The sequence below is a fragment of the Pithys albifrons genome, chromosome 3 (genome assembly GCF_047495875.1).
Source record: "Pithys albifrons albifrons isolate INPA30051 chromosome 3, PitAlb_v1, whole genome shotgun sequence".
In the NCBI taxonomy this organism is placed as follows: Eukaryota; Metazoa; Chordata; class Aves; order Passeriformes; family Thamnophilidae; genus Pithys; species Pithys albifrons.
Window position 1 is genome coordinate 17,599,967 of NC_092460.1, and position 27,685 is coordinate 17,627,651.

Consider the following 27,685-nt stretch of genomic DNA (forward strand, 5'->3'; position numbering starts at 1 on the left):
TTTTTGTCTTAAAATTTGGTAGGTGTTGTGAATGCTTTAAGTGATGCTCTTTAAAACAAGATAAGAAAAAACAACAGACTCTCTTTCATTTCTCTGTGACAATCTTGTCAAGATTTATAAAACTGAGAAGCATCATGAAAACTACACAGTGGCTTATCTGTGGCTCCATCAGTTGTGGAGGTGGTGTCATGTTAAACAGAGAAACGGGGAAACAAACTCTCTTCTTTAAGGACAAGAAAACAAGCAGTTTGGAAAGATGAAACAATCATCCTCACCTTAATCGAACTTATCTCCCCAGGGATTGTGAAGAGAGAGGTGGATGGCAAGAAGGAAGCATGAAATATATAATTTTATTTGTCACTGTACTCCCAGAGGATGGAATGTCAGCCTTTCTTTCAGACTTAGTATCTGATGTATCATGAAGAGCTACACAATTTACTTCTTCCCTACTTGGAATTGGAGTAGATTTGATTTTACAACAGTCATCAGTGCATTGCTTAATGTTGGAAGGAATATTCTATTACTCACTAAGAAGGGAAATAAGAATTGGACTTTCAAGTCTTCTGCCATCTTTCTCTGGCTTTTGCAGAACTGAAAAAGCTGCAGTCCCATGTGTGTGACAGGCATGCAGTGCAGCTCATGATCCATGACAAACCTGGGTAGTAAGTGGAGATGGAGAGGATTTCTCCTAAATAGGGTGAGAGCTGGTGTTTCTTGGGGATGATCATGTTTCTTCATCCTTTTGGTTCTGGAATCAAATCTATAACAGCGACAATCTGCTAAAGGTTAGAGAGAAGTGAAGCATCTCGGGGGATGTTGGATAATTCTTATAACTTAGAATTAATTAGTTAATGGCAGTAAAACTGTGTGTGGGCTTTTTTCTAGAACTTTAGGATTCATTGGCTATGTGAATTCATGAGATGTATGCAGCAGGCTATTTGGCTTATCTCAGTATAAACCAGTTGAATAACTTTATAGTCAGATGTTTAATCATGTCAGATTAATTTCTGTTAAAGTGACTTTCCAATGCTGATGTGCCTTAGTCTTTGTTATAAGTGATTAATGGGGAGTGGAACTCTGAGTTTGTCTGAATATTTCTGTCATACACAGAAAGTCCTCAAAACTTGACGTACACTGAGTTCCCTTGTACTCTACTTTCATTTAAAGTCCAAATGATGGGCTGCCCATTTTAAAAAACCAAAAGCTAAATGAGCAGGATAAGGAAAGCTACTCTCCAAGAGTTCATTTAAGATACTGTCTAAATAATTAAGCCTTTTATTGGAAGTGTATACACTTGTAAGAATTTTAACTGGTTCTTGTTTAGTGGAATGAATTGTGTATCACACTTAGAGTGCTGTGGAAAACCTTGCAAGTTTTTCTATTTGTTGGTCTCTTTTAGCTTTGCAGAAAGCGTATTTATCCTTGTACAGATTGTATAAATACATGTCATCTAAGATTGCATAGCTCTGTGTTTAAATATTATATACATTTACTCTCAAATGGATAGCTAGGACACAAACTCATATTTAAATTAATGTGATTCTTCAAAGATGCTAAACTTTGGTCTCTTTAAGAAAACCATCATAAACTGTTCCAAAAGGTTAAGGTTATTTAAGAGTTTAAAAATAGTCTGCACTGTTTGTTGCCTTCAAAGCTTGATGGAATTTCTGGTTAAACTAGGTCATAAAGAAATCAATAATTTTATCTAAATTGCTTTTGCTTATCTGGTTATAGTTCTGCACAAAATAGGCCAAATACTCGTCAGGAATCCTTAACAGGCAGACAAAGATTACTTGTTCAAAATAAGCCACTACTAAGTTTGTATGTCCACATTAAATTATGCATAATTTTACAAAACCTACTATGATAAGCATTTCTAAAATTCAGCATAAAGCAAATAATTTTAGGAAATGTCAGTGAGAATACTTTGGCTGAGCAACTCCAGCCACAATTAATGTTCCTGTGAAGTAAAAACACTTTCAGTTCATCAGGGCCCAAGTTCAACACTGATGGCAGTTTTTGAACGGGTGGAAATAAGCTCAACAGAGAGATCATCACTAAATGATCATCCAGGAAAATATTTAAATGTAGAAAGCTTTGTATTGAAAATAGTCCATATATTGTTTATGATCAGAGATTTTGTTTTACTTCCCGTAATATTTCCAGGGCAGCCAGAACTGAGGTAATGCAGGGTTTGCTTGAAAGGCATCAATTAAATCTGTGTTCAGAAATGTATCTGTACCAGGACTACAGGGGCAATCTGAGGGATGGTCAAGGTTTCTTGTTCTGTTATTTTGGGTGGAGATAAGAGTAAAGGTTAATCAGTGGATTGATGGATATGTTAAGCTATTGAAGCCTCGTATTTTTAAGCTGAATGTGTATTCTGATTACAGCCTGTGGGTTTCTGTTGTAGTATGAATACTTCAATGCTGTGCTCATAAATGAACGAGATGAAGAAGGAAACTATCTGGAGCTGGGGAAGGAGTTCATTCTAGTGCCAAATGACCACTTCAATAACTTGCCTGTGAACATCAGTCTGAGTGACGTCCAAGTACCAACCAATATGTACAATAAGGGTAAGAAAAAAGCTGTTTTATTTCATCATTCCACTGGCTGAACTTAGGAACGTCCTTGCTTTAAAAATGAAGCAGCAGATTAACTGTGCAATATCTGTATTTTCCAGTTGGCAATAAAACTGAAAGTTCAGTGCAAGAATGTTTAAAGTGTGACAGTTCTGTGATGTCTTTCGTTCTGTAGCAATTTAGCAATTTGTTATGTTCAATGATTTGCATATTAGACTTGCGTGAATTCTGCCATAGAGTATGGCAGAATGTATTTATTCTCATTAATTATTTTCTAGAAACTTCAAAACATTTGAACAGGGCTTACATTGTCACTGGTTGCATTCTATCTTTGCTGAGATCTAGAAGTGTCTGTGAAAGATATAGGGTAGGTGGGAAGGGAATATTTTATTAGATTTATGCCTTCAAACTTCTGGGGATATTTCTAGCTGTATATGTTTTATTCTGGCTGTATACACAGCTGCTGTGAGTTTTCATACAATATTTAGAGGGAATAAACTGCATTAAAATTTCTCCTGCCCTGACTATTTGCCATAGGGGCTGGATAGCACATAGCACTAACAAATAGATATTGGAAGTGATGGACTTAGGTCTAAAAATTGGGAATGCAACCTGAACTCAGATACACACTTACTTGTTTGCCTTCTGCCATTTTCCTTTCAGCACACAGTGGAAATTTGTAGTTTTACAGCACCTATGTAGCATCTATCTGCTTATTTTTGTCAAGGCAGTAATAAAATAAAAATTAAGAAGGAAAGTGCCAAAGTTTCCCGACAATGTCCATGTTTGTCCTTGGTCTGTAGAAAGTTGCTTAATCTCTTAATCTGATTTCTCTTTCCTGTTCTAACTATACTGAAAGACAGCTAAAATATGTATTAAATGCTTTCCTATTAATACATTTCAGGCTACAAATTGTGGTAATTCATGCAAGGATATTGTTTAATCACAAAAGAAAGGAGAATTAATTCAGCTAGGCTGGGCTGCTGAGAGAAGCAGTTAATGTGACAGCTTCTCTTCAAAGTTAGGATTCTGACCTGAGAATCTTGAGATGCCAAAAAGCATACAGTAATGTCTTAAAATAGGGACTGAAAAATAACAAAGCTTCATAGAGATTATTTGAAATGCAGGATATCTTGAAAAGATTTGGAAAATGCTTAAATCTTTTAAAGATACCACACCACTTTTTTTGTGCAAGTGCTGATATTTGTTTAATCAAGTGTGCATATACATTAATTCATTCCAGAACTGCTAAGGAGACAAAAAAATAAAAAAAGAAAAAGGAAAAACCATGGTTGCAAAAGGATATAGATGCCAGGCAACCATGTTTTCCTGGAGAAGCAAACTAACCAGAGCAGAGAGGGACAGCAGTAGAACTAAAGACCTTCAGTTATGTGATATGTTGTACTGCTGTCTATAGAATAGATTTTATATGCTGATTATTTATAGTTAAAGGCCAAAGTCAAAGGCCTTGCCGCATCTTGTCTTGGCCTCTAATACAGGGATTGTCTGTAGAAATGGGGAAGATGAAGCTCTGTGATGAATCCTGTTTTCACTTCGTCTAATTCAAACCAGCCAAAACCATCACTTTATGCAGCTGCAGAGGAAAAGCACTTTTTTATCACTTAAATGTATTCCAACTGCAGGAATCTGGTTTGTCTCTGACTTTTTCCTGCATATGGACATGATAGTCTTAGTTTGGAGCCTGTCAATGTATGGAAATTTTACTCTTGCCAAGAAGAGGACTGTGTACTTAAATTTTTAGTTGCCCAGTTGTGTAATGCAGAGGGTGATAACAAGTTAATCAAATCCTAGCCTGAGGATACAGGCAGTAGATATTTATAGGTTTACAATAAAGTGTCTGCACAACACCATTTCACCATTTCTCTAGAAAAGGCCTGTTGCTCATTTCCAGGTTATGTTTGAGTTTATTGAATTACTAGGCAGAAACACAGCCCAAGTAGTGGAAAACAGGCAAGTGTGATCACTGATTAGTTAAACACTGGACTCTTGAGTCAGCATAGAAAAAAACCCCAACTTTCTACTTTTAAGCTAATTCTAAACTTTTTCCTTAATTCTGGGGGTTTTTTAGTTGTACAGATATTGATAATTTTCAGAGAAGGGTGACAGAACTTGTCAAAGTGTTGACAAATGTGCCTTAGACTGAAAGACTTCAAGAGCTCAATTCATTTAACTTATTCAAGAGATGACTAAAGTTGATCTGTAGTTAATTACTAATACCAGGCTCTATAATCTGGTTGCCAAAGATTTTAAAAGGTCCAGTGGCTGAAACTGAGTTCCCCTATTCTCCGAATTGCACAACTGAGCCAGTTAAATTTTGGAAGACCTTTGGCCTGGTCACCTGCATGACCATAGTGATCCCTCCCAGCTGTGGAATCACTAAAGGAGATGGTCCCAGTTCCTAACTAGACTAAATGAGATTGGCTGAGCAATCATGGAACATAAATATGTTGCTATTCTTTAGGTATATTCTGACTCTTTCAGCCTCTTCACAGAAAAGTTTAAAAATGTTGATGGTAACAACAGGACTACATATTTCCCATTCTAAGGAAAAGCTCAAGCTTAGAATCTGAAAATAGAAAGCAAAAGCAAATTTCATTACTTTATGATGAAATCAAGAAAACTAAAATACCATAAATATCAAATCTATGATATCAAAGTTTAATGTGGAATATTTTGAAAAGAAGAATGAGAGGCCATTAGCAGGTCTGCCAACCTAATGTGCAAGCATACATGTAATGCTAGTGCCATCTCTGAGTAAGAAGTGTTTACTATAAGTGTAGAAGGGAAGGTAAAGTAGTGAATTTAGTAAAGAATCAAAGCTTTGCATTTATGGTACTCTTGATCATCATTGCAGAATATAATGATCTGATCTGGTTATTGATGTGCTTTTATATTTTTTTTATATTATTCTCTTCTGCACACCCTCATTCCTTGCTTTCTGCATATCTCACAGTTCTCATCAATTAATGTCAAAACCAGGAAAGTTACTGATCTTTGGAATATAAAGCCTGTGCAGCTCAGAAGACAGTACTTCAGCATTGCTGCAATGCTCTTGTACTGAGGGAATTCAGAGCAAAGAAAAGTGGGATGATTTTGCTCCACAGTGAAGTGCAGTTACTTGTCTGTCTGTAGGAGACCCCTCACCTTTAGGCCACTTTGCAGCAAAGTTGTTGGTCCATTTAAACTGCAGAACATTCTCATGGAATTGACCTCCTTCATTTTTCCTGAAAATGGTTGCTTTTCATAAAGTTTGGCTTTTGAAATGTTTAAGCACGCATTGGGAATCTAAATCTGTCACTGCATTCTGTTTCTTTGCTTGGGGCACAAAGTGTATTTATTACTTACAGCCTCACAGGCTTTGCAAGGCAGTACCTTTTTAGACAATGAATAAATAAGATAAAGTAAGAAGTTCTGGGATAACTGTCTTAGGAAGCAACAACACTTCCATTCAAAAATTGGCAATTATCAACCGTGTACAGATTTTTGACAGAAAGGAGGGAAAAGTTTCTTAGTGAATTAACAGATGAAAAAGAAAGGAAAGAAGTAAGGTACTTTTTCACTAGAGGGAGAGTTCAATTTTTGAAGGTACAGAATCAATCTGAACCCAGTTTGGACAATGCAGTATCACGGTGTGAGAAATCACAGAGTCTCAGACTATTCTGAGTTGGAAGGGACCCACAAGGATCATCGAGTCCAACTGTTTAGTCAATGGCCCACATAGGGGATTGAATCCATGAGCTTGGCATTATTACAACCAAGTTTTAACCAACTGAGCTACTATCTCTTAACGAACACTTCACAGACAGCCAAAAACTGTGAAGCGAAGAGCTTTCCTCAGCAGCCTGAGCTGGGTGCCTTGGCCTGTGGGAGGCTCTGGGCACAGCCAGAAGGCAGTGCAGACCCTTCCCATGGCCCCCTGTTTGTGTGGCACTGCCAACTCCCCTGCACCGAGCTCTGCCCCTTCTGCCCTTAAAAGGTCACGCTGCCGTCTTCTTGGATCTGATTGGTGGTTCCAGGGCCGGCCCAGTGCTCACCTTTAAAGGCAATCTCTGCTCTCTGGTGATTTCCATGGGTTGTCCTACGTGCCTCATTAATTCCCTATCCTGGCATGTGGTCCCTCATCACCGAGCCCATGTTGGTCTCTCTGCCAGACCTGCTTTCTGCTCTGCCCTAACACGCAATAAGTAGCCTGGAAGTCCAATAAGAAACCACCTGGAAGCAACTGGAGGGGAGTAGAAGTCACTATAAGTCACTATAAAAGCGACTCACAAGCTTCCTGATAATGAGATGGCCCCTTAGTAGCTCAACACAAAAAGGCTCCCAGGTGATTCAACAGAAAATGGCTGTGTAAAACTCCTGCTTGTAATAAAAGGGCCCCATTTATTCCTCTCCAAGGCAAAAGGCCAGGAGTGAGAGCAGGTATATGTGAGCCACTGTCTCATTCAGCTGCTGGGGGCTTTTTTGAATAAAGTTTATTTACACAGGTTATACAGAACAACAAAATGAGTTCTTATAGCCTTTATTTTTTATCCGTCCCCTATTATAGAATGTAAGTGATGTAGGATATGCCACTGCCTCAGATATAATTGCATATATACTTCCACAGGTATACATTCCTGAGATATGACTTTCTAGATATCAATCAGTGTATTTTAAACAGGTATTGGGGAAGAGATTATAACTAATGAAAAATGATTGATGATTTAAAAGTTTGCATGATTTCAATATTTGATTTATTATTTTCTGAGATGCCAGTAGTATATTTAAAAGAACCAAGGAATGTGACATATAATTAAAAAGTAGCCGCTGGAATGTGGGCTAGGCTTTCTGGCAACCGTCCATGGGGAACACAGCAGTAGAATTGCCAATGGGAAGAGTAGTACTCTGTAATGGATTTATGTACACAAGGAGATGATAAAAGACAACTCAAAACTGGTCAGGAGACTTGCAGGCACTGACAGCATATAAAAGTAGAATAGAGTAGCATTTGACCTTTTGTTATTCTGAGATTATAGGTAGCCAAGACCACACATTCTTTGTCCAGAGGATGTGCCGCCTCTGAGGTGAAGAACCTCCCCCAGTTTTTTTTCTATGTCACCTCATATTCACCAATAGTTGTGGACAGCAATAACATGTTTTCTGCTAATGAGTTTGCACTCAGGTTTTTCAGATTTGTGGAAGAGGCTTATGAATACTTGGATGAATGCCATTTTAAGTGGAATGTAGGTGAAAACCAAAGCCAAGGTGAGGGTGAATGTGTCTTAGTGACACACTCTTAGACACAGCACCTGTGGAAAAGCAAAGTATAGCATAGTACAGAACCAGGAGTGTCACACAGTAGGATCTTATCTGCTTACATCAGCATTGCGGGAAATCTGCAGAACACAACAGGGAAATCTCAGTATCAACTGAAAACAACTCCTGGTTTTGAGCTTTTGCTGTTGGTATTTGTTTATGTGATAAGGTAAACTTTACATTTGCAGTTTGCAGAAAGGGGAAAAGCCCAGGTTCTCTTCCTTTCAATGTTTTATTTTCTAGACACAAGCACTTCTCCTTGCCCTATAAACTCTCTTTCCTTTTCCTCTTTCTGCTTTTACCCTTAGGTCCTCAGAATTGTGGGCATTTGTATTTAGCAAAATTTACTCTCTCATTCTCCTAGTGCTCTTCGTAATTAAAAAGCATCAGCCTAATTAATTAACTAACATTATTGACTAACTAATTTAACTGGCACTTAATTCTCCTTTATAAAGTACTGGTGCCAAGGAGAGGGTTGGACTCCTTGAAGTAATTACGTTACTGTTGCAAGTATTAGATTGCAGCTGCCTTTTCCATCCCTGGGACTTCAAACAGGCAGCTACTTAGATACATCACAGCACATCTAGAGGACTTTTAATTCCTTTCCATTTGTGAGGGATTACTCCAGTGTTTCTTGAATGTTTCTGGGACTTGAACTTGCAGAATAATTTCAGAGAAACTGTGAAGTGTAAGAATTCATAGCAATTTATAAGGATTTGTAAGTTAGTGCACTGTATGTTTTCTCAAAAAGTGTCAAGTCTTTTTGCTACCTGTTGCTGTTACCAAAAGTAAAATAATTTGAATTTTACATTTTAAGAAATTTGGTGGTTGAGAATCGAGCGTAGCTAGTAAGATTTTTCAGTGCACAACTTTATAATTTGATTGCTTTAAATAATTTGGGTTTTTACATGTGTAAAGAATATCTCACTCAGCCCTCTAGATATGAATGAATGCAATGAAAAGTGAAGTGGTGCAGGCCTTTTACAGTAGAAGCAGAATAACAAAATTAAATGGGTTCTCATCACAGCTGGATAAAATAAAACACTGTCTTTGCTGGATCTGTTTAGATAAAATGTGCTCAGTGCAATAATTTCTTCACTGAAAGAAATTTAGAACTAAGGAGAGACTTCTGTGCCTGAGAGGTTTTTTATGTATGAAAATATTATTTATTTCTAAACCTCTTATGTCTCATAAAATCTTTACTGTAACTCTGCCTCTAGATTTGGTCTGGACTAAAATATTACACACCCAAAGACAACCTTTCTAAATATTCTTAAAAAATAAAAGTGGCTTTTAGAATGAGGGTTTTTTTCTGCCATTGGGTATCTGCTACCTCCGTTTCTGTTCTACATGTTCCCAAGAATGCACGTAAATGAAAGTGGTTATTCAGGCCGTTTTGTGCTGGTTCTTCGGTGAACTTGCATAGTTTTATCCTCACACTGACTATTCCATTTGTTCCCCTTTAGCCCTGTACAACACTTTGACAACTGCACATTATGTTAATTCCCTCATCACAGTTTTTTTCCTCTGCTTAGTGCAGAACATTTTCTCTCATTTTCAATCCAGAACTTAGAGCTCTATTTTCTGTATGAACTATTCTTGCTTGATCTCCTTTGTGCTTATGATTATGGCATGTGTCTTTTTTTGAGATGAATTGCATATGAAGAAGTTTTGCTGTCTCAAGGCAATTGGATATGTGATGTCAGCTGCAGGTTTTTGGGAGATGACAAAATACTGCTCTCTGTCACTTGTACTTGCTGGGTATTATTGCCCCATTCAAACCAGCTGTCATAAGCTCTTCTGTAAGCTCTTCCCAAAGCTAGCTTGGTAAAAAGAGTCAGATAAGCATTTTTTCTTAGCAAAGGGTTTGAAAATAGAATAAATTTGACAGAAGTAGGATGGGGGTGACCATATGAGAATTTGTCTACCAGCCCTGGGCAGTAGTCTCTGAGATGTGGTAGAGGAGGTAGACATGTGCCAATGTGCTCCTTGTTTGGATCAGATCACATGCAGCTTGACAAAATATGTTTGGGTTTGCCTTCAAACAAAAGAAAAAATAAAGGAGAGAACTAAGTAAAATAATTTATCTTGGCAATAGAAGGGAAGTAGGCTTATATAAGTTGATTTAAAGTAATGGGAGATTTTTCCTTTGTTGTTATTTCTGGTTTGCTATATATATAATCTTGTTTTACTTGCTAAGTTTTATAATGGAGAAATATTTTCTGTAGGATAAACCTTCATCCCATTAACAGAGCTGACAGTGCAATTAAGTTCATTCTGCAGCTTTGCAAGACTTAGTTATCCCTTGAATTTTTTGTACTTATTAGAAGTCACTGAGCAAAGAGTCCAAACTTACTAGATAAACCCCCAGATTTTCAAATTCTAAATAGTCTTAATTATTTTAAGTGTATTTTTGTTTTTATCACTAGTGAATATGAGGAAAAGACATATATGTATATATATAGACATATCTAAAAGATATACATATTTATATCCAGCATGATGGAGAATGGTGCAATCTGTTCTCACACCCAATGATGCTGACATATAGATGTGATTCGCTGAAGTATTGCAGGCAATATTGTGTATATAAGGTAGTTTTGTGACCATGGTTCTGCAACTAACTTGTTAAATCCTGCATCAGAAGAATTTTAATTTAAATTGTAGTACAAGGTTAATGTCTCTGTTTTCCCTCCCATCCAGAGACAGAGAGACTGCAGCTCTGCACTGCCTTTCATTTGTACAGCACACAGCACACACCTTGTGAGAGCCGTGATGACATTGCACACCAGTGTTTTACTGCTTCCCACAGTTTGTTTCCAGTGAGATTTCATTGGATCGCCTGAGGCACAGTTTCTCAATTTAAACTCTGTGACTGTAGCAGAGTTTTAGACCTGGCTCAGCAGTCTCGTGCTCTTCAGCACAGCACCAGGTGCACACCCCACCCAACAAAGCGTTATGTTCCATTGGTTTTCATGGCCCTAAAAATTCAGCACTTACTGAACTGCTCTGCTCTGTGTGGAGAGGTTGAAACCTCAGAGTTCTGTGGAACTCACACCTACAGGTTTTAGCTTGGGCTTTTTTGCACTTTACTCCTGGTAAAGCCCTGGGCAGAACATCCCATAAACACTTAAATGCCAGTCATTGGAGACGCACAACCACATCAGCCCCACGCTGCTACAAATCAATAGGCTTGTTCTAAACAGGCTTAGTTTTGGAAATTTTTCTTCCTGGGTTGATTTACAGTGGTGTCTGCTCAAATTAGTTTGAACAGGGAAATGTACTGTTGACTTGGAGGAATTCTTAGACTCTGTGAAAAGAATTGATCACTGCCTTTGAGGTGCCCAAGATGAAGTGTTGATTGGTATGAGGAAGAGCAGGATGTGGTGGGTAACTCACAAAAGGCCCATATTAACTTGTCTGCCTATTATGAAGTCTACAGTAATAATTATCTTCCATAAAGGGCTTTCTGATTCACCAAGACACATGTAGTACCTTCCTGCTTTCCTATTTTTGCTCAAGCTGAATTAAGATACCAGTGTCTGAGCATGTGCAAAGAGTTATTCATGTTTTCTTATTTTTAGTAACTTGATATCAGTAACTGCCTCACCTAAAAGGTGATGGACTCTGCTTCAGGGGGGATGTGTGCCCTTTGCAGGGAGAGGAAAATATGTTAGAATCAATTACTGATTTTGATAACAATATGTCAAAAAAATTAAGCATAAAATTTCCTCAAAAGTGTTGAGTATGGAAAGTTATTCTCCAGCTTTCATTTATATGGAGAATTGGGCTTATACTAATGAAATGCGTTTAAACTTTTTTATTATATGAATACATTTTAAACTCGGGAAGTTGCATGTACTTTTAGCACAGTGCTTATATTGATTTCTTTTGAATGCTGACATGATTTATGCTGAATACATTTCTCAGCATTTACCTACAACTTTTTATGACATTTTGTAATGTCTAGCCATACAAAAAAGTGGATTTTCATTCCTTTGATACACCAGGCAAGCTATATGTCATAGTACTGCCATGTGATTGGGTAATGTATTTTGAGTTTACAGTCATGTTCTTGTGAATTTTGTAATTAAGTCTTCATTCTCTAATATACTGTATTTGAGAGAGGAATATGGTTTAAATCAAATAATCATAATTGACTTCTAAAAATTTCTCCTTAATAGCAGTTCCCTCTTTGCCACCTTTGACATTAGACTGCACTACGTGCATTCTGCTGGCTGATGTTTTGGCACCAGGAAGGACTTTTCTTGTTATCAGATTGGCTGGTCTTTGGCAAATGCCTGTGAGCAGCCCAGAGCTTGGTTGGCTTATAAAATCTCTGCTATCATAAACTGCCAGGTGCTTTAGAAAATCACTTTTACATTATTAAATCATCATGCCTGACTCTCTGTTAAGTTAAGAAATACAGGCATGTTACAGGGAAGATCTTTTTCTGAGGCAGCTGGAGAACAGTTAGTGTGTGGTCAGGTGAAAAATTAATTTTTCCACATCCTTTTTGGTTGAGGATAAAAAAAAAAGAAAAATATTCCACTGGATGGCAGATTGTCAGGGATCTATGCAGGTATATTTAGATAAAGTAGTAACCTTACTGCAAGATGTTGCTGTGTCTTTACTGACAGAGCAGAATAATCAAGTTAGAAAATATCTGATGATGATTCATACTGTCTAAAGTTAATCTGTTGCTTTGCAAAACAAAAGCAATAATATAAATTTTGACTTAGAGAAGTCTGTCTGACTGTCTTCCGTCTGTTATTCCCATCCTGATGCTGTGATAGAGCTGCTCTTCTGGTGTTTTTGAAGTACAGGAAGCAATTTTATCAGTGCTTTCCATAACTGCAGAGTTTTTCTCTGACGGATGCTGAAGTCCATGAATATTTTCAAGCATTTCTGTCAACAGGAGATATGGTTTATGTCAACTCAATGAACAAACATAAGGCACACAATATGTTGCTGAGAGTCTCAAGCTGTGTAAATCATGTATCAAGCTGTAAAAATCAGCATTTTAAAAAATTGGTTCATGAAAGTGAAATACAATTTAAAGTTCAATAACAAGTAAAAAGATAAAGAAGTCTTCATTAATAATAATCTAAATTCGTTTTTCCTTACATTAATACCACACTGAGACTAATTCCATGTCATTGGATTTGAAATGTATTCAAATGTTAACAACCGTTTTGACTCTGTAACAGTGATCCCTCTGAGTAAATATGGATTTATAAAACAAGTGATTAAAAAGTATCTTACAGGTCTTGAAGTGTATTTGGACTTCACTCATTTCAGAGACAAGATGACTATAAATATTTTCTCATGGATTTAAATTCAATTTTTTTATTGCTCTCATTTCCAATGTTCAATTTATTTTCTTTTTTTTTTTATTTTTACAAGGTTGCAATACTGTTTTGCAGAAATTGCCATTCTCTCTTTGTCTTACAGCTTTGCTTGTGACAGCTCTTCGTAGCACCTCTGTTACTCTCTTTTGTGTCTCTCTTGTCATTCATCATTTTATTGGCTGTTGAAAGCATAGATTTTATCACGTGACTCCAACTTTTGTTTAAAGGCTTTGTGTTATGATTATTGTTATTACTACTAAGGAAAGTTAGCAACCAATTATTTGTGTGCTCTCATATTTTTTTGTGGACTGTAGATTGCAGAATAGTTTGGGTGGAGGAGGCCTTTAAAGGTCACCTGCTGTAATTCCCCTGGGACAAACAGGGACATCTGCAACCAGGTCATGTTTCGGGGATCTCTGTCTAGCCAGACCTGGAATGTTTCTGGGAAAGGAGCATCAGCCACCTCTCTGGGCAACCTGTTCAGTGCCTCACCAACCTCACTGTAAAAAATTTCTTCCTTATACCTAGCCTGAATCTACCCTTTTTAAATTAAAAACCTTTACACTTTGTTCCGTTGCAAGATGTTTTCTTTATTTTCTTTTAATTGTTTCCATCCTTCCTATCTTTCTACCTTTGTAGTCACCAATATTTTAAGAAATACAACTTTGAATAACTCTAAACTCACAGTCTTTAGTAAATAAAACATCAGGCCTAGCCTGTGCTTTTCTGCTCACCATATTTACTTCTTGAACACTGAAAATATTGCAAAAGGAGATCTTGGAATGAGACTTCAAAAATTGTCTTTAAGTTTTGCTTGAACAGTTTAGAGACTGGTAAAGAATTACCTGTGTCAAATGGCATTTCCACTATTTGATGTTCTCTGCATGTTAAAAGATGAGTTTATGCACTACAAGTCAATAAATGCAGACTAATCAAAAGTTTTGCTTGCATGGGAAAAAAAAATGTGGTGCATGTAATAGAGCCTTCTCTAAAAGATATTGAAATGTGATGAACCACAACCATTTTTTGATTAAGTGAGGTTTTTCAATTTGATACTTAAAAAGAGCTATGAATATCATTCAGTCATACTTTCCTATCAATGCCTTCCAACTGGCTGCCAAAATTGAGATTACCTATTTTCTGGAATATTAAAACCAAAAAAAAATCATTTCTCAAGGATGCAGAAAGATTATAATCTGCAGCTAGCACATATGCAAACCCCTTTTCCTGTAAGGTGTGAAATTAAGAAATAAAATCTTGCCTGTCACTGTCGTATTTGGTTTATGGACTTTGCTTCTGAAAATTCAACATCCTCATCTTGTTATTTAAATAGTCATAGCCACAAACTTCCCTGGGCAGCTATATTTATATTTTGAAATTCTTCCCTTGAATTGTTTGTCTTCACATTTTAAGATCTCTAGCACAGCATTTGCACTGTCTTCCTAACTTTGACCATTCTTTAATGTAAAAGGTACTTTTTTAGTCTAACTGATTTAGTCAAGGTTGCAGAGAGTGTCCCATCTTCCTGTATTTCTTTGTTTTAACTCATGTTGTCCATTGGATAAAGATGTACAGGCTTCTCTGCTTATTCCATCTGGTTTTGCTCAAATTCTTCCTCAAATCTGATTCCCAGAGTTTACTCAGGCTGCTGCTTTGTTCTTGCTAAGGGCTTTAACTTCACACATTTTTATTTTTACTTTTCCCCCCAATTCTCTGTTTTTAACAGCAAGCCTTTTGGAAATGTTGGCATCACCACACGAGATGTGTGCTGTGCTTTATCTTTCTTGTGTGCTACTCTGGCCCTGGCTGTGCATCTACTCTGGATGTTTCTAATACATCCCCATCACCATGGCAACTAGATGTCAGATACTGGCTACATGGTAACATCAAGTGTTTCCTCTAAAAAGCCCTACTCTCTACACTCCTTATTCAGCAGCTGTTGCTTGGTTACTCAGCGTTGGGCTTTGCCTTTTGACAAATGTGAGCCACTGAAGGTTTGTTAATAAAGTCTGTCTCAGGCACAATATTAAGAGGCTTTTTGACCTGACACACCTCTGTCAATCACGAAACCTCCCCTACTTCCTTGTTGCTTCCAGAGGCAAGAAAGTGACAATAATCCTGGGTTTATGAAAGCCTTTAGGATTGAATATGCAAAAAACATTTATTAAATGGTTGCATGGCAAAGTAAAAACTCATTTTTGCTTAGTACAGAGCAGTGAAGATTGACGTTTGACAAAGACTCATAGATGTTTATCTAAAGATACATTTTATTCTTTCTGTCTACTGTTTTAGAATACAATAATAATTTATCTGTCCTGCTACGTAACACAGACCCTTTGACTTCTCTTGGATCTGTGTTGTGTGAAGAGGAGAAAAAGCAGTTTGCTCTTCTGGTTATGTATTAGTGTGCTTGGCTAGAATATAAACTGTTTCAAAATGTTGTTTGGCTAAAAACTTGCAAAGACATTTTTACACTGTACTTTGTTTATTTAGGTGTCTTGCAGCTTTTATTTGGCACATTCCTGAAGGAGCGAGTAGTGTTTAAAATCCGTAACTGGTTTTGTAATGTACTCATCCCAAGATGCATTCGTGCATCTGCTCAGTGTTTCTAGTATGTTCTCATACTATCTTCAGAGGTTTTAAACCAGCCGAACATTTTCATATCCTGTATGAGTAAAATTTCCATCTTAGTCCAATTGTGCAGACAGTCTTTTCTGAGAGGAAGAAGTGCTGGACAAGGATTATGAAAGCACTGCAGTAGTAAGGGCCTGATGATTTGAGAAAATAAGGGATGATGACCTGTCATGGTAATAGATAAGTGTGCTGTCATGCTGTGTTGATGCTCCCAGGAATGTAGCAGTGGAGGTTTTTTGTAGGCCAGCATGACTGTAATGTATTTTACACACTAAAATATTTCTTTCTAAAGGTTCTCTTGACTCCATTTGTTGTATGCAAGAGGGTTGATGTGTTGATAAACACAGGATGCATTTAGCAATTCCTGTTCAAAGCATTATTTGTTGGTCGTTGCTGCAGTGGGCCGTGTAACTATGTTGGTCTGTTTCTGTAACTTCATGTCTCTGAATATCCATGCAATAGAAATTAGACATTTATTGTGAACTCCTTGTTTACAGATTTGCATGGTCTTGTGTTTGAAATGGATTTTGCAAAGATTTGTGAACAGGTCTGTCCTTGAGAAACTTCCATAGCAGTGACTTATTTCCAAAGCTGTGCCTTGCCTTTGTCAGATATCACTTTGACAACAGCTCTGATAAAATTGTTCCTTTTGCTATGTTGTGCATTAAATACTTTGCAAAACAGTTGGCTTGATTTGGCAAAAATCATGTTTTTTTTCTTTCCTCCTAATTTGTAGTGTATTCCACTGGCTTCCTGTATTGTCTGTCATGACACTTTTCCTGCCCTGCTACTTGCAGAGGTTTAAATTTCCTGGCTGCTGAAAGTCACTGTTCCAACAGCCTGTGCAGAAATTTATTCTTGCCACGTGTCAGAACTGGATCCTTTTTTGCAGTATTCATGGCTAATTTTAATTCTGTGATGAAAATGCAGTAGATATAAGATGTCTGTTCAGTTTGCTTAATTCCTGTGTTCTGTTTTCTCCTTTCCATTTGGAGAACTGTTTCCAGCAGTGTTTTTTTGTGTTGTTCCCCTTGTCTCAGTTATGCCCCAGCAGCCTAGAGCTCAGTGGTGTGGTATTTTCTTACCAACATTTCAGGTTTCATAGTATTCAACTTGTATCTTGTAAAAGTGTGGAAATGAGTATGTTTTACTGAAAACACAGAAATATCCTGGTGTCTGCAGTCTCCTTAATTTATGAAGCATTATCTGTCAGGATTACTGGATTTTAACTTTAGCTCTCCTCAGCTCAAGGCAGTTGCTGGATAGGCAATGCCATTTCTGTAGACTGTGTCAGAGATAGGTCTGACTGCCTCATAAGCCTGGCTCCTTGGATAACATAAAACAACATCTTTCTAGGTCTTCCTGGAATTCCTCTGACTTTTGCTCTAAGTTCCTCCTGTAATTTAAAAAAAAAAAAAAGGGTAATGTTCTGTGTCCATAGCTGGTACCTTTATGCTGTTTTCAGAGCTCTGCTCTAACTTACAGCTCAGTCCACACACTGTTTGCTTTCAGCTGTTACATCTAGTAAGTTAAGAGAGGTCCAGCCAGGTCAGTGGCTGAATGGGTAACCTCAAAGGTCCCTGATTTGCTGTGGGACATCTTTTCTAACTCATTAGATGGCAAGCTGTTAGCAGAGACAGAAATGTATCTCTGTCCCAGAATGGTGTTAGTGAAGAGTTTGCAGCTGTAATTCTGGCTTTCAAAGTTGAATCTCAGACCATTTGTTTATCGAAAAGAATAAATAAATTTTTAATCCCCCCCTCCCCCCCCGCACCAAAAAACGAAACCCACCATAAACCAACCCAAAGTAACACCCAAAGGCACTCATGAAACTCAGCATAAAAATAAACGCATCTGGCTGTACATCAATTCTGCTGCCACTTCAGAGGAGAAGGGGAAAGTTCTTAGGGCAATGCTGGAACATGAGGGCACTAAGTGCCTTACTACTGTGCCTTTATACAGTCATGTGCTTGAAGCCTTTACCATCCCATATCTTATAAGAAGGGAATATGGTTTCTGACACTGGTGAATTGTTGCCAGCACATGAAGCAGAATGGACAAACACCTTATTTTTTTGTCTACAGATGGCCAGGTGCTTTGATCTGTGAGATGATGCATCCACATAACTCAGTGGAGTCAGAGGGAGGAGAAGAGAAAGAAAAAAGTGAAGGCAGTTGCCAAAACTGGCATCCAGCCCCAGCTCTTGAATGTGCTGGACCACCCTGAAAAGCATTCATATTAGTGTTGAGTAGAGTAATTATTAGATTGTTGGTTTATGTCTCAGCAAAGTATGTGATTTTGTTATTCTTTAAAATATGACCAGACTAAATATGTTGTCAGTGTCATAAAAACTAAGCTAATATTGTTGCTATCTCTGAGCCAGAAGAGTGCTGGATTTTGCATTCCCTTTCCAGGGCCTGGCCCCATAGGCTGTGCTTGCACTGCTTTATTGTGTGACAGAACTGCTGTGCAATGTTAAGGGCTGCCCTCGAGGCTGTCAGATATTACAAGAAGGAACACCATTCTCAATGCCAGCATCTTTGACAGCTTTCCAGGAGAAAATAATGACTATATCACAGAAGGAATATAACAGGAGAAAAAACTCAAAGGAACATTAGTAACATCTTTTCTTGGTATTAAAGCAAGAAAGACAAGTATTCTGCACTTTCTTCATAGTCATTGAATTCTTCAGTGGTCTTTCTTATTTTCTGTAAAACTTGCTGGAATAATTAGAATGCAAAATGAGTTGTGTATATATTAATTTCGTTCCATAGACTTTTTATAGTCTAGATATTTTATGGATTTTCTGACTGAAAAAAAAAATCATTATCCTTGGCATCCTGTTGCACATCTTTCAGACTGTGCAGCACAGTTGCCTTTGTTGAAACCTCGGACCTCTTTCCTCAGGTCAGCAGGATTTATGACAGCAACTTAATTGCTACATGCATTTGTGCTGTTCTTGGGCAATTGTGTTTCAGTTCCATGTCACTGTATCTGTTTGCCTGGGGGGTGGTTTTACTTTAAATATCAGTAAAAACAAGTAACATCTATACAAACAATGGTAGAGCAAAATCCCATATACTTGCAAGCCAGCTCATCTAAAAGGCAAGGGGAAGGGAATATTTTAATTACATTTTAGCTGCCAGGAAGCAAAAGCAGAAATTATATTTCAAGAACTGTGGGTGAAAGCTATTTACATTTATTGTCTTTGAGCCCCATAACATCACATTAATAATTTTGCATTTATATTAAGCTTTACCTTTTATTCTTTTTCTCCCTTCCAAATTTCTGAATATTCACAAGCATTAATGTACCACTATTGGCATATAACTATCTTGGGGGTGCAGATGATGTTCACCAGTAATTAAAAAACTTATGAATACTGTTTCTAAATGAAGTACTGGGGGCAATTTAAACAATGTAATGTAATTACTAAAACTGGAAATTGCCCAGAACTACAAGTTTAACATACAGGTTATTAGATGATGTGACTATGAAATTTTAATGAGGACATATGGTCAGAAACTCAGGATGATGCTTGTGGACAGAGATGCATCCACACAACAGCACTATCAATTGTCAAACAAGGAGCTCCAGTTTGAAATCCTTCTGCCTGGAGGTTAAGTAGCCAGTAGAGACCCTCAGTTTCCATGCAGGCTTGCTGTTTTGTACCGGAGGTACATTTTTTTCCCCACTTCACTTTTCTTTGTATTCTAAGGATTAAACTGATTATGGCCCCATTTGCTTTTTTATAAAAATAGTTGCTGACTGAAGGGCATGTGAGGAGCTTGTAGCCCTCTAGAGGCTTGAAAAATGGTTCCTTCTTTTTTCCTCTAAAAAGGCTTTTCTAGCAATACTGGAAAAACAGCACAAACAGAACCCCCAACCCTCTGATCTTGCTTTTTTTGAAGATGAATTAAACTTATCACCTGGTCTCAGTATAGTAATGCTGAGTCACTAATGGCACTGCAATTTTAGTGATTTAGATACTCCACTAGAACTTGTGTATAGGAGCAGATTCAGAATATCAATGTTTGGAGCAGTACTGGGATGTTCAAGTGGACTGAGAGGATTCTCATTTTAGTGCTTCACCTCCCAGGTAATGTCTAAATGCTGAACAATGGATTGATATTTTAAAGTGCTGAAATAGGAGCATATTTTTACAAACTGATGACACATCCCAGTCTTGACAGTTAATTTGTGATGTCTTGGTCATAGTTTGTTACTGGGGTACTGCACGATGGGAAGCAACTGGGCCACGGGTTTTGCCAGGAAGGCTAAACTGAAGTAGCGCCCTTGGACCAGGGACATGGGTTTGTTTGATATGTGCCTGGCTGGATAGATTTTAAGTGTATATTTCATGCTTTAGAGCAACAAGTAACTATTCTTGACATGTTTTAAAAACAACTTCTGTTTTGTTGGCCTTGCTTTTTCACATTCCATCTATATAGACCTAAATATTTAGGTGAAAGCAACATGCAAAGTTGTGTAGCTGAGACATTTCCCTTTTTCTGCTGCTTTTCTTGATGAATGTGAGGGAAGATAACAATTCACCTTTTTTCCACTCCACAAAAACCACATTCCAAGCAATCTTCTGAAATCAGTACAGCAACATTATTTTGCAAGCTAATGGGTGCTTTATTTCAAATGCTTGAACAAATGTTACTGTGTATTCATGTGTGCACACTTCTGCAATTAAATAATGCATCTGTGATTTCAGTTCGTTTTTTCCTTTCTATTCTGCTGACTTCACACACAGATTGAATTGGGACCGTAGTGTATCTTAATTGTTTCTCATCTTTCAAAATTCACGGTTTGAAATTCAGTAAGTTTTTAAGACATGTTTATTGATTTCTCATTTCCCTCTATTGAACCAAATCTGCAGCTTAAAAGCACACTTGGGCAGGCTGAGTTTTTATGGAGTGATAGATGGGGATATTTTAAACAGAACAGTTTCAGCATCAAGGATTTGCTTGGTAGTTTTCTTTCTATGGGAATAAAAACTAATTGGGTAAATGTTGTGAAATGTGGGTTCAGTGTTTTCCAAATAACAATTACTGTTATTTGTCATGAAATTTTGTGTTTGCATGTATATCATAATCCAAGTGGGAAAGAAAAGATGTTTCACTTTCTGTTCCAATATGGAAACTTTCAGATCTACTGAGACCAATCTCACCAAGTCGAAGGTTAAGAAAAAAATGTGTTGCCATGAGACATTCTGTGCATTTAGGGAAGACAAACTGGGTAAATAATCTATTGTTAGAGTGACTTGTTTATGTTCTTCAGAACAAGTGATACAGTAGCTCAAGATAGAATTAGCAATTATAACATGTCTAAAAAATGAACCTGATGTCTCTGCGCTATTTTAACCATAGTTCCTTTATTTAAACTTATTTGTAACTTATTTGACAAAGGAAACTAAAAATGTTCTGCAGTAGTTTGTCATCAGTGGATTTTTGGGTATTGAATAAGCTGAAGGGATTCTACTCAGGTAAAATAATTTTTCTTTGTGTGTGTGTTTTTTGTTTGTGTGTTTTTTTTTCCCAGATCCAGCCATTGTAAATGGAGTTTATTGGTCAGAATCTTTAAATAAGGTGTTTGTGGATAATTTTGATCGTGACCCTTCTCTCATCTGGCAGTACTTTGGAAGTGCAAAAGGATTTTTCAGGCAATATCCAGGTAAGAAGAACAGAAGTTCTTATTTAAAATACAATAAAGAGTGCTATGGCTGAAAATTTCTATGGAGTATTATCACAAATCCTGACTTCAGGATACTTGCAGATTTAGTTTTACTTTATCTAGTTTCCAGAGAGAGAGATTTCTAATCAACATTTTCAACATTCTGAGCTTTTTCTACCAATTTGCATTTGGAGGTGAAGCCCTCATCATAACTTATGTACTCATAAATATTCCTATTCATGTAGACATGTACACTCACATGAAAAATATCTTCTCAGCCGACTGTGAAGGAGAGCAAAAGTGTTAGACCCTTCATATAGTACTGAATTTAAATAATGTGCTCTATCAATGCATAGAGATAGACTTCATTATAACTTGTTGTTCAGCTTTTAGGCTTCCACTTAACCTGACATATTTACATTTAAAGACTTAAAGTTGTTTTAAAGTTTATTTTCACACCAGTTGTAATAAAATTACATCATTTGTAAAATTACATCACCTCTATAGAAATAGATTAAAACATGTGTTGTTACATATTAAGTTTTATGTTTAATCCCATACCAAATTTACTACATTATAATAATCTAAAAAGTTAAATAAACTGGTTCTCAGCTTCTGTAACTTTGGGTCAGGCCCATAGTGGGAATGGTTCCTTTGGCTGACATGGTTCAGCAATCCAAGTTTTTTTAAGTCTTGAATTTAAGCAATTTTACTCTAAGCTTTTGTGTCTGAAAGTGACTGAGATTTACGGCTGCTACATCTCTGTCAGTTCCAGACTACATTTCAATTCCCAAGCTCCATGATATTTCAAGGGTAAAAGAAATATTAGTCCTTGTTTTGGAGGCTGCTTCTTGTTTTGTGTTAGAAAATGAGCATAAAAAGCAGGAAGAATTGCCTTGTCTTTTTTTTTTCTTGGAAATGTTTTTGTCATATTTCTATTGATCCACAATCAGAAGATATTTCCCCTTCACCGTGATGGGAGCAAAAAATTAGGAGTAAGACTTGTGAGTGAAGCAGTTCATGTAACGAGCTGTTGAGATCAGCCATGGGTAGGAAATTATCAAGGTTTGAGAGGGACTTGGCAAGCACAGGATAAATCTTACCAGCGCCAAAGGCCAAATATAAAAATACTTTTGTGAAAATAGTGCAGTGAACATACTAGGCCTTAAGAGGTTTTCACCTTACAGAGGGCTAAAAAGGAGTAAGGAAAAGATTATTATTTCTGCTGGTCTTATTTTATTAATTTTATTTTTTCATAGTATTTCCTATGTCTGCCTGTTAGATTAAAGTATGAAACTCCATTAACCCCCTACTTGGCCCTAATACCACAGATACATTTTGAACAGGTACTGTGAAAATGTAATTTAATCTTTTATTCTCTCTTTTTTTAAACAGGAATTAAATGGGAGCCTGATGAGAATGGAGTCATTGCATTTGACTGCAGAAACAGAAAATGGTGGGCAAGAGATGACTACCAGTGTTTAAGAAATTTGAAAGGATAAGAAGTTCATATTTAAAAGGATTTGTTTTCTCTCGTGTCTCAGGTACATCCAGGCAGCAACTTCTCCAAAAGATGTGGTAATTTTAGTGGATGTCAGTGGCAGCATGAAAGGCCTTCGCTTGACTATTGCAAAACAGACAGTGTCATCTATTTTGGATACCCTTGGAGATGATGACTTCTTCAATATAATTGCTGTGAGTGTCTCAGGATTTCTTTATATTTTTTTTTCCATCATTTCTTGCTGTTGTGTTTTACATCACACGAGCCACTTGACCAATGCTGCAGACAGGTGATGGACAACATGACATCTGAACCCACTGGACAGACATGGCGTTTTTCCAGTGCAAAATTCTTTCAGAGTGTTTGTCCATTACTTGCAATCTGAAACCCCTTAAACAAGTTGTCATGATTTTGGGGGTTGTATATTTTTTTTTTAATTTGTTGAACTTTCTATATTACCTTAATTTTTAAGTTCAGGGTATGTCCTTGTTCCGCCATGCATTCCACCCTTCCCTCAGCTACTGCAATACAGTGCAAAGTGCTAAATGGTGAAAATGTAAGAATTAATCGATTCACATCCAGCTTTGCTGATGCTTGTGTGGCATGACAAAATGCCAACACAGCTCCTCAGTGTTCGTGTTTTTCTCAGTGGGAATCTGAAATGTAGGCATGTGTGGGTTGTACAGAGTTGCTGCTCATACTTACCAACAGTGAGAAACCAGATAAGTAGTTCCTCTTATTTGTATATGGCAGTTAATTTTCCATGGTACAGGTACATGTTTTAAATCTGTGGCAAGAGGGTAGTTTTACTACATTTAAGAGTAATGGGATTAATCATGTGGGTCCAAGTCCAGAACTGACAGCAGAGCTAAGACTTGCAGGGGAGGAGGAATTGGTGGTTTTATAAATTTTCCTTTGGTGATATTATTTTGCCAACACTTTATAAATAAATGGTTTCATCAAATGCATAAATCCTAAAAGTGTCTTTGACTTCTTGAATGTAAGGAGGCCTTTTTTTTAGCTAAAAGGGAAGTGCCCTTTGTGTACTAAAATAAATTACCCCAGTGACACCAGTGTGAATCGAGACCGCACAGGGAATGAACTATATATGCATGAAGCACATGGGCATATACTGTATTTTTAACAGATAGCAAGCAGCTCAGAATATCTTTCATATTAATCTCCTTGCATGATGATTGCATAATTAGCAGAAACTTATGTAGTATAAAGACATAATTACATGCTGTATCAAAAAAAGGTTTACTGTCCTTCAAAAAAATTGTGATTAACTGTAATCTAAATAACTTCTGGAAGCTGAAAGAATGTTTCAGCTAAGTAATTATTAAGATACCTGACCAGCCATTTTTTGGTGTATAATCTCTCTCTGTGTTTATCAGTAGCTGTGAGAGTTACTGTAAAGGATGAAGGAATTAAAAAGATGTGTGTTTTTAAGTGAAATTTTTTACTTTGGAAGAAATCAAAAGGCTCATCTATAACTAAAAAAAAAAAGGTAAAAAAATATGTAGCTTGATTCCAAACTAATGATTTTGCCTAAGTAGTACAGCAGAAATACTGTGTAAATGCTTAAAAAGGAGCAAGTATGAAAAATCTAATTGCCATTTTTTCCAATTTAAATTTTAATTGAAAATGAACTGAGCTGTGTGTAAACTGCATGGAGTCACAGAATTTAAACAGAAGTTATTTCCAGCTACACAAACTTCTGATCACTGCTTTAGGTGCTGAGAAAAGATAGGAAACACCTAACTGAGCCTTTCCTCCCCATTTCCCAGGCTGAGCTCCTGTCACACCTCACCCTGTGCCCTGGTCCCAGCAGTTTTGCTGCCCTTTCACTCCCTCCCTTCCCTGGCTGAGGTTCAGGAACACTTCAGCAACTGCTCCCTGTTTTGGTTTCCATCAGCATTTCTGGGTTTAGCAGTTTCTCGCTGTTCCTCCTCACTGCTCACCGGTCTCTGCTCTTTGCTTTTCTCTTCAGCCTGAGTCACCATGGCTGTGGTCCCTCTGGGGAGTCCCCACCCTGGTGTGGGTTGTCTGCAGTGTCTAGCAGCACACCCCTGTCACCAGGACGCTTTTCCAGCTGTGTTTCCACATGTTTCCAGCCTCTAATGATTCTTTCCACAAGCTGCCTGTACAAAGCCACCACAGACCCACACCCTGCTGCTGCTGCTTGGGCACCTCACAGGTTGCTCCAGCCGGAGTTGGTGCTGACTGGATCTTCGTGGCCCTCTCCCACAAAGGCTTTGTCTCCAGCCCTCTCTTGCAGTGCTTGGCTAGTAGGAGAAATTCTGAATATTTAGAGAAAAATGTAATTACTGTGGTAGTTATGGCATTTGTTTAAGGTAATTTTTTCTCCTGTAGGTTCTCTCCTCTCTATAACCTCTTTTAGGATGGATGGATGTTTGTTTGTTCAAACAAGTGAAAGTAGCAGCTGAGAATTGTTTCCAGCTCATCTGCTTAATTTCATTAGGTCATTGATGGTTTAGTGATTGTGCTAATATGAACCTGAAATTACAAACCTGAAATTATTCACTGCATTGAGAGAAGTACTACATAAAGGCAGTGAGAACAAGTAAGACAGGGGTGGCAGTGAGGGGGTAAAGTGCTGTCCTGCCACTTTGGAGTTTTCCCGCAGGAAGAGTCTCTAGAGACCTGTTTTGGACAAAGGAGCTAAATCATAGAATATGCTGAGTTGGAAGAGATCCATCAGGCTCTTCGAGTCCAACTCCTGGCCCTGCACAGGACACCCCAAGAATCACACCCTGTGCTTGACAGTGTTGTCCAAATGCTTCTTGAAATCAGACAGGCTTGGAGCTGTGACCACTTCCCTGGGAACCCCCTTCCAGTGTGCAACCACCCTCTGTGTGAAAAAGTTTTTCTTGATATCTAACCTAAACCTACCCCTGACTCATGCCTGGCAACCTTCATGCTTTGCTGTCTCACAAGGCAAAAAAATAACAGTGCAAAGAAACTGCAAAATTAATTTGCTTGAAAATATAACTAACTAGCAACAGAGACCTGTGCTGTGGAGAGGTAAGTGGACCTTTCAGTGTGGAATGGCACAGATAGGCTGGGGCTGAATCATGAACTCTTTCAAATGTTTGTTAAAAACATAGTGAGGCTACACAGTGAAGCCAGAGTCACTGTGATGTACATTATCAGCAAACATTGCTTCTGAAGCATTGCTTTGACCAAGTGCCAGCAGGGCAAATGAACTTTGTCAAGATTGAAGATGTTTCAGTGATCAAAACGTGAGACAACAAAGCCCACACAAGAGGCTGCTTGGTGTGAAAGTACTGAAAATTCCATACAGCTTTTATCTGTAGACAAATGTTTGAGTGAGATTAGATCTTACTCTTTGTAATTTTGGCGTAGCCTGGTGATGTGACAGCAGTTTCATTTGAAGGGAAGATACACATATGTCCATGTAAGAAATCCCCTCTGTAACGCAGATCTGTGCTCATACAGCAAGGCCCTGTGTCTAGAAGTGGCCAGCTGTGCAGTGTGTGCAAAAATAGATCCTCTGTGCCCAGATGGTGAAGACTTTTCCTTCACACACACAGCTCAGACTGATTGCTTGGAAAGACCTGTCCAGATTGTTGCTCTGTGGGGACTGCTGGACATCTGGAAGGCTCAGACAAATGACCAAGTGCCTCCTTCTCTTCCCAGACCAAACTCTGAGGTGGAATAAGAGTGTTAGTAGTGTGGAAAATCTGGGCAAACAATGTACTTGTTAGATGAAGCAGAAGTTTTGAGCCTGAGTGACTGTGACTGTCAGAATGGCTTTATTATGCACAGTGACTAATGGAAGAAATACTTGTATGTATCTGTATATAAATATATATACATATATAAATGCATGTAGAGAAAAAAGCAGAATGCAGTGCAGGTCTTTCCAGAGAATAAACATAAAAGGATGATGTTAGAATAATTTTAGCTTTTCTGGGTAGGTTGTTGCAAAATCCTTCTGAAATTGATGGACTAAATGACTGAATTGCAAAAAAATTATTGAAATGTATTAATGATTTTGTGCTGCCTTAGTTAAAATTTAAGGTCAGCTCTCTGGTGCATGAATAGAGATGCCTGCAACAACAACAGAAAAGGCACATTTTTTCAATTCACATTGCTGTATAATGCCATGTCAAGCATTCAACTAACAATATTTTCATAAAACAAGTACTAATTTTGCCGAATGCTGAAATTTTTAAAAATGCTTTTATAAAAATGCAAACTCCCCATTAAATTAACAAAATATTAACTAAGCCAAGACTGTTAAATTAATTTTACTGCTTCAGGCACACCATTTTATCAAGACTGATTAGAATAAAAGGGTTTGTTAATTCAAAGCACAGTAATATAGTTCCTTGGTTTAATATGTAGAATTTGCCATTTTAAATGATTTCAGTGTAGTCTCTGTTTTGGAGTCCTGCAGGATAGGCTATGGGTAAACTTACTTTTAACCTGCCTCAATAATCAGATTCTGTGCAGGCAATGTGTGAACAGGCTGGCAAAGGGGCAAAGGGAGTGGCAGCCAAAGAGAACCTCTGGGCTATGCCTGTGTGCCACTTGGTAACTCTGGTGGAAATACTGATTCCTTTGGTTCTTTT

At 37.6% G+C, this 27,685-nt stretch overlaps 1 protein-coding gene across 1 annotated transcript in view; it reads left to right on the forward strand.

Moving 5' to 3' along the window:
• The window catches only part of CACNA2D3 (calcium voltage-gated channel auxiliary subunit alpha2delta 3), a 395,617-nt gene that overhangs the window by 161,104 nt on the left and 206,828 nt on the right, over window positions 1-27,685 (forward strand). The window contains exons 5-8 of the mRNA XM_071549734.1: window positions 2,414-2,576; window positions 21,431-21,562; window positions 22,958-23,018; window positions 23,107-23,257. Of these exons, the coding sequence (XP_071405835.1) occupies window positions 2,414-2,576; window positions 21,431-21,562; window positions 22,958-23,018; window positions 23,107-23,257 (507 nt within the window). The remainder of the gene's footprint in view (window positions 1-2,413; window positions 2,577-21,430; window positions 21,563-22,957; window positions 23,019-23,106; window positions 23,258-27,685) is intronic.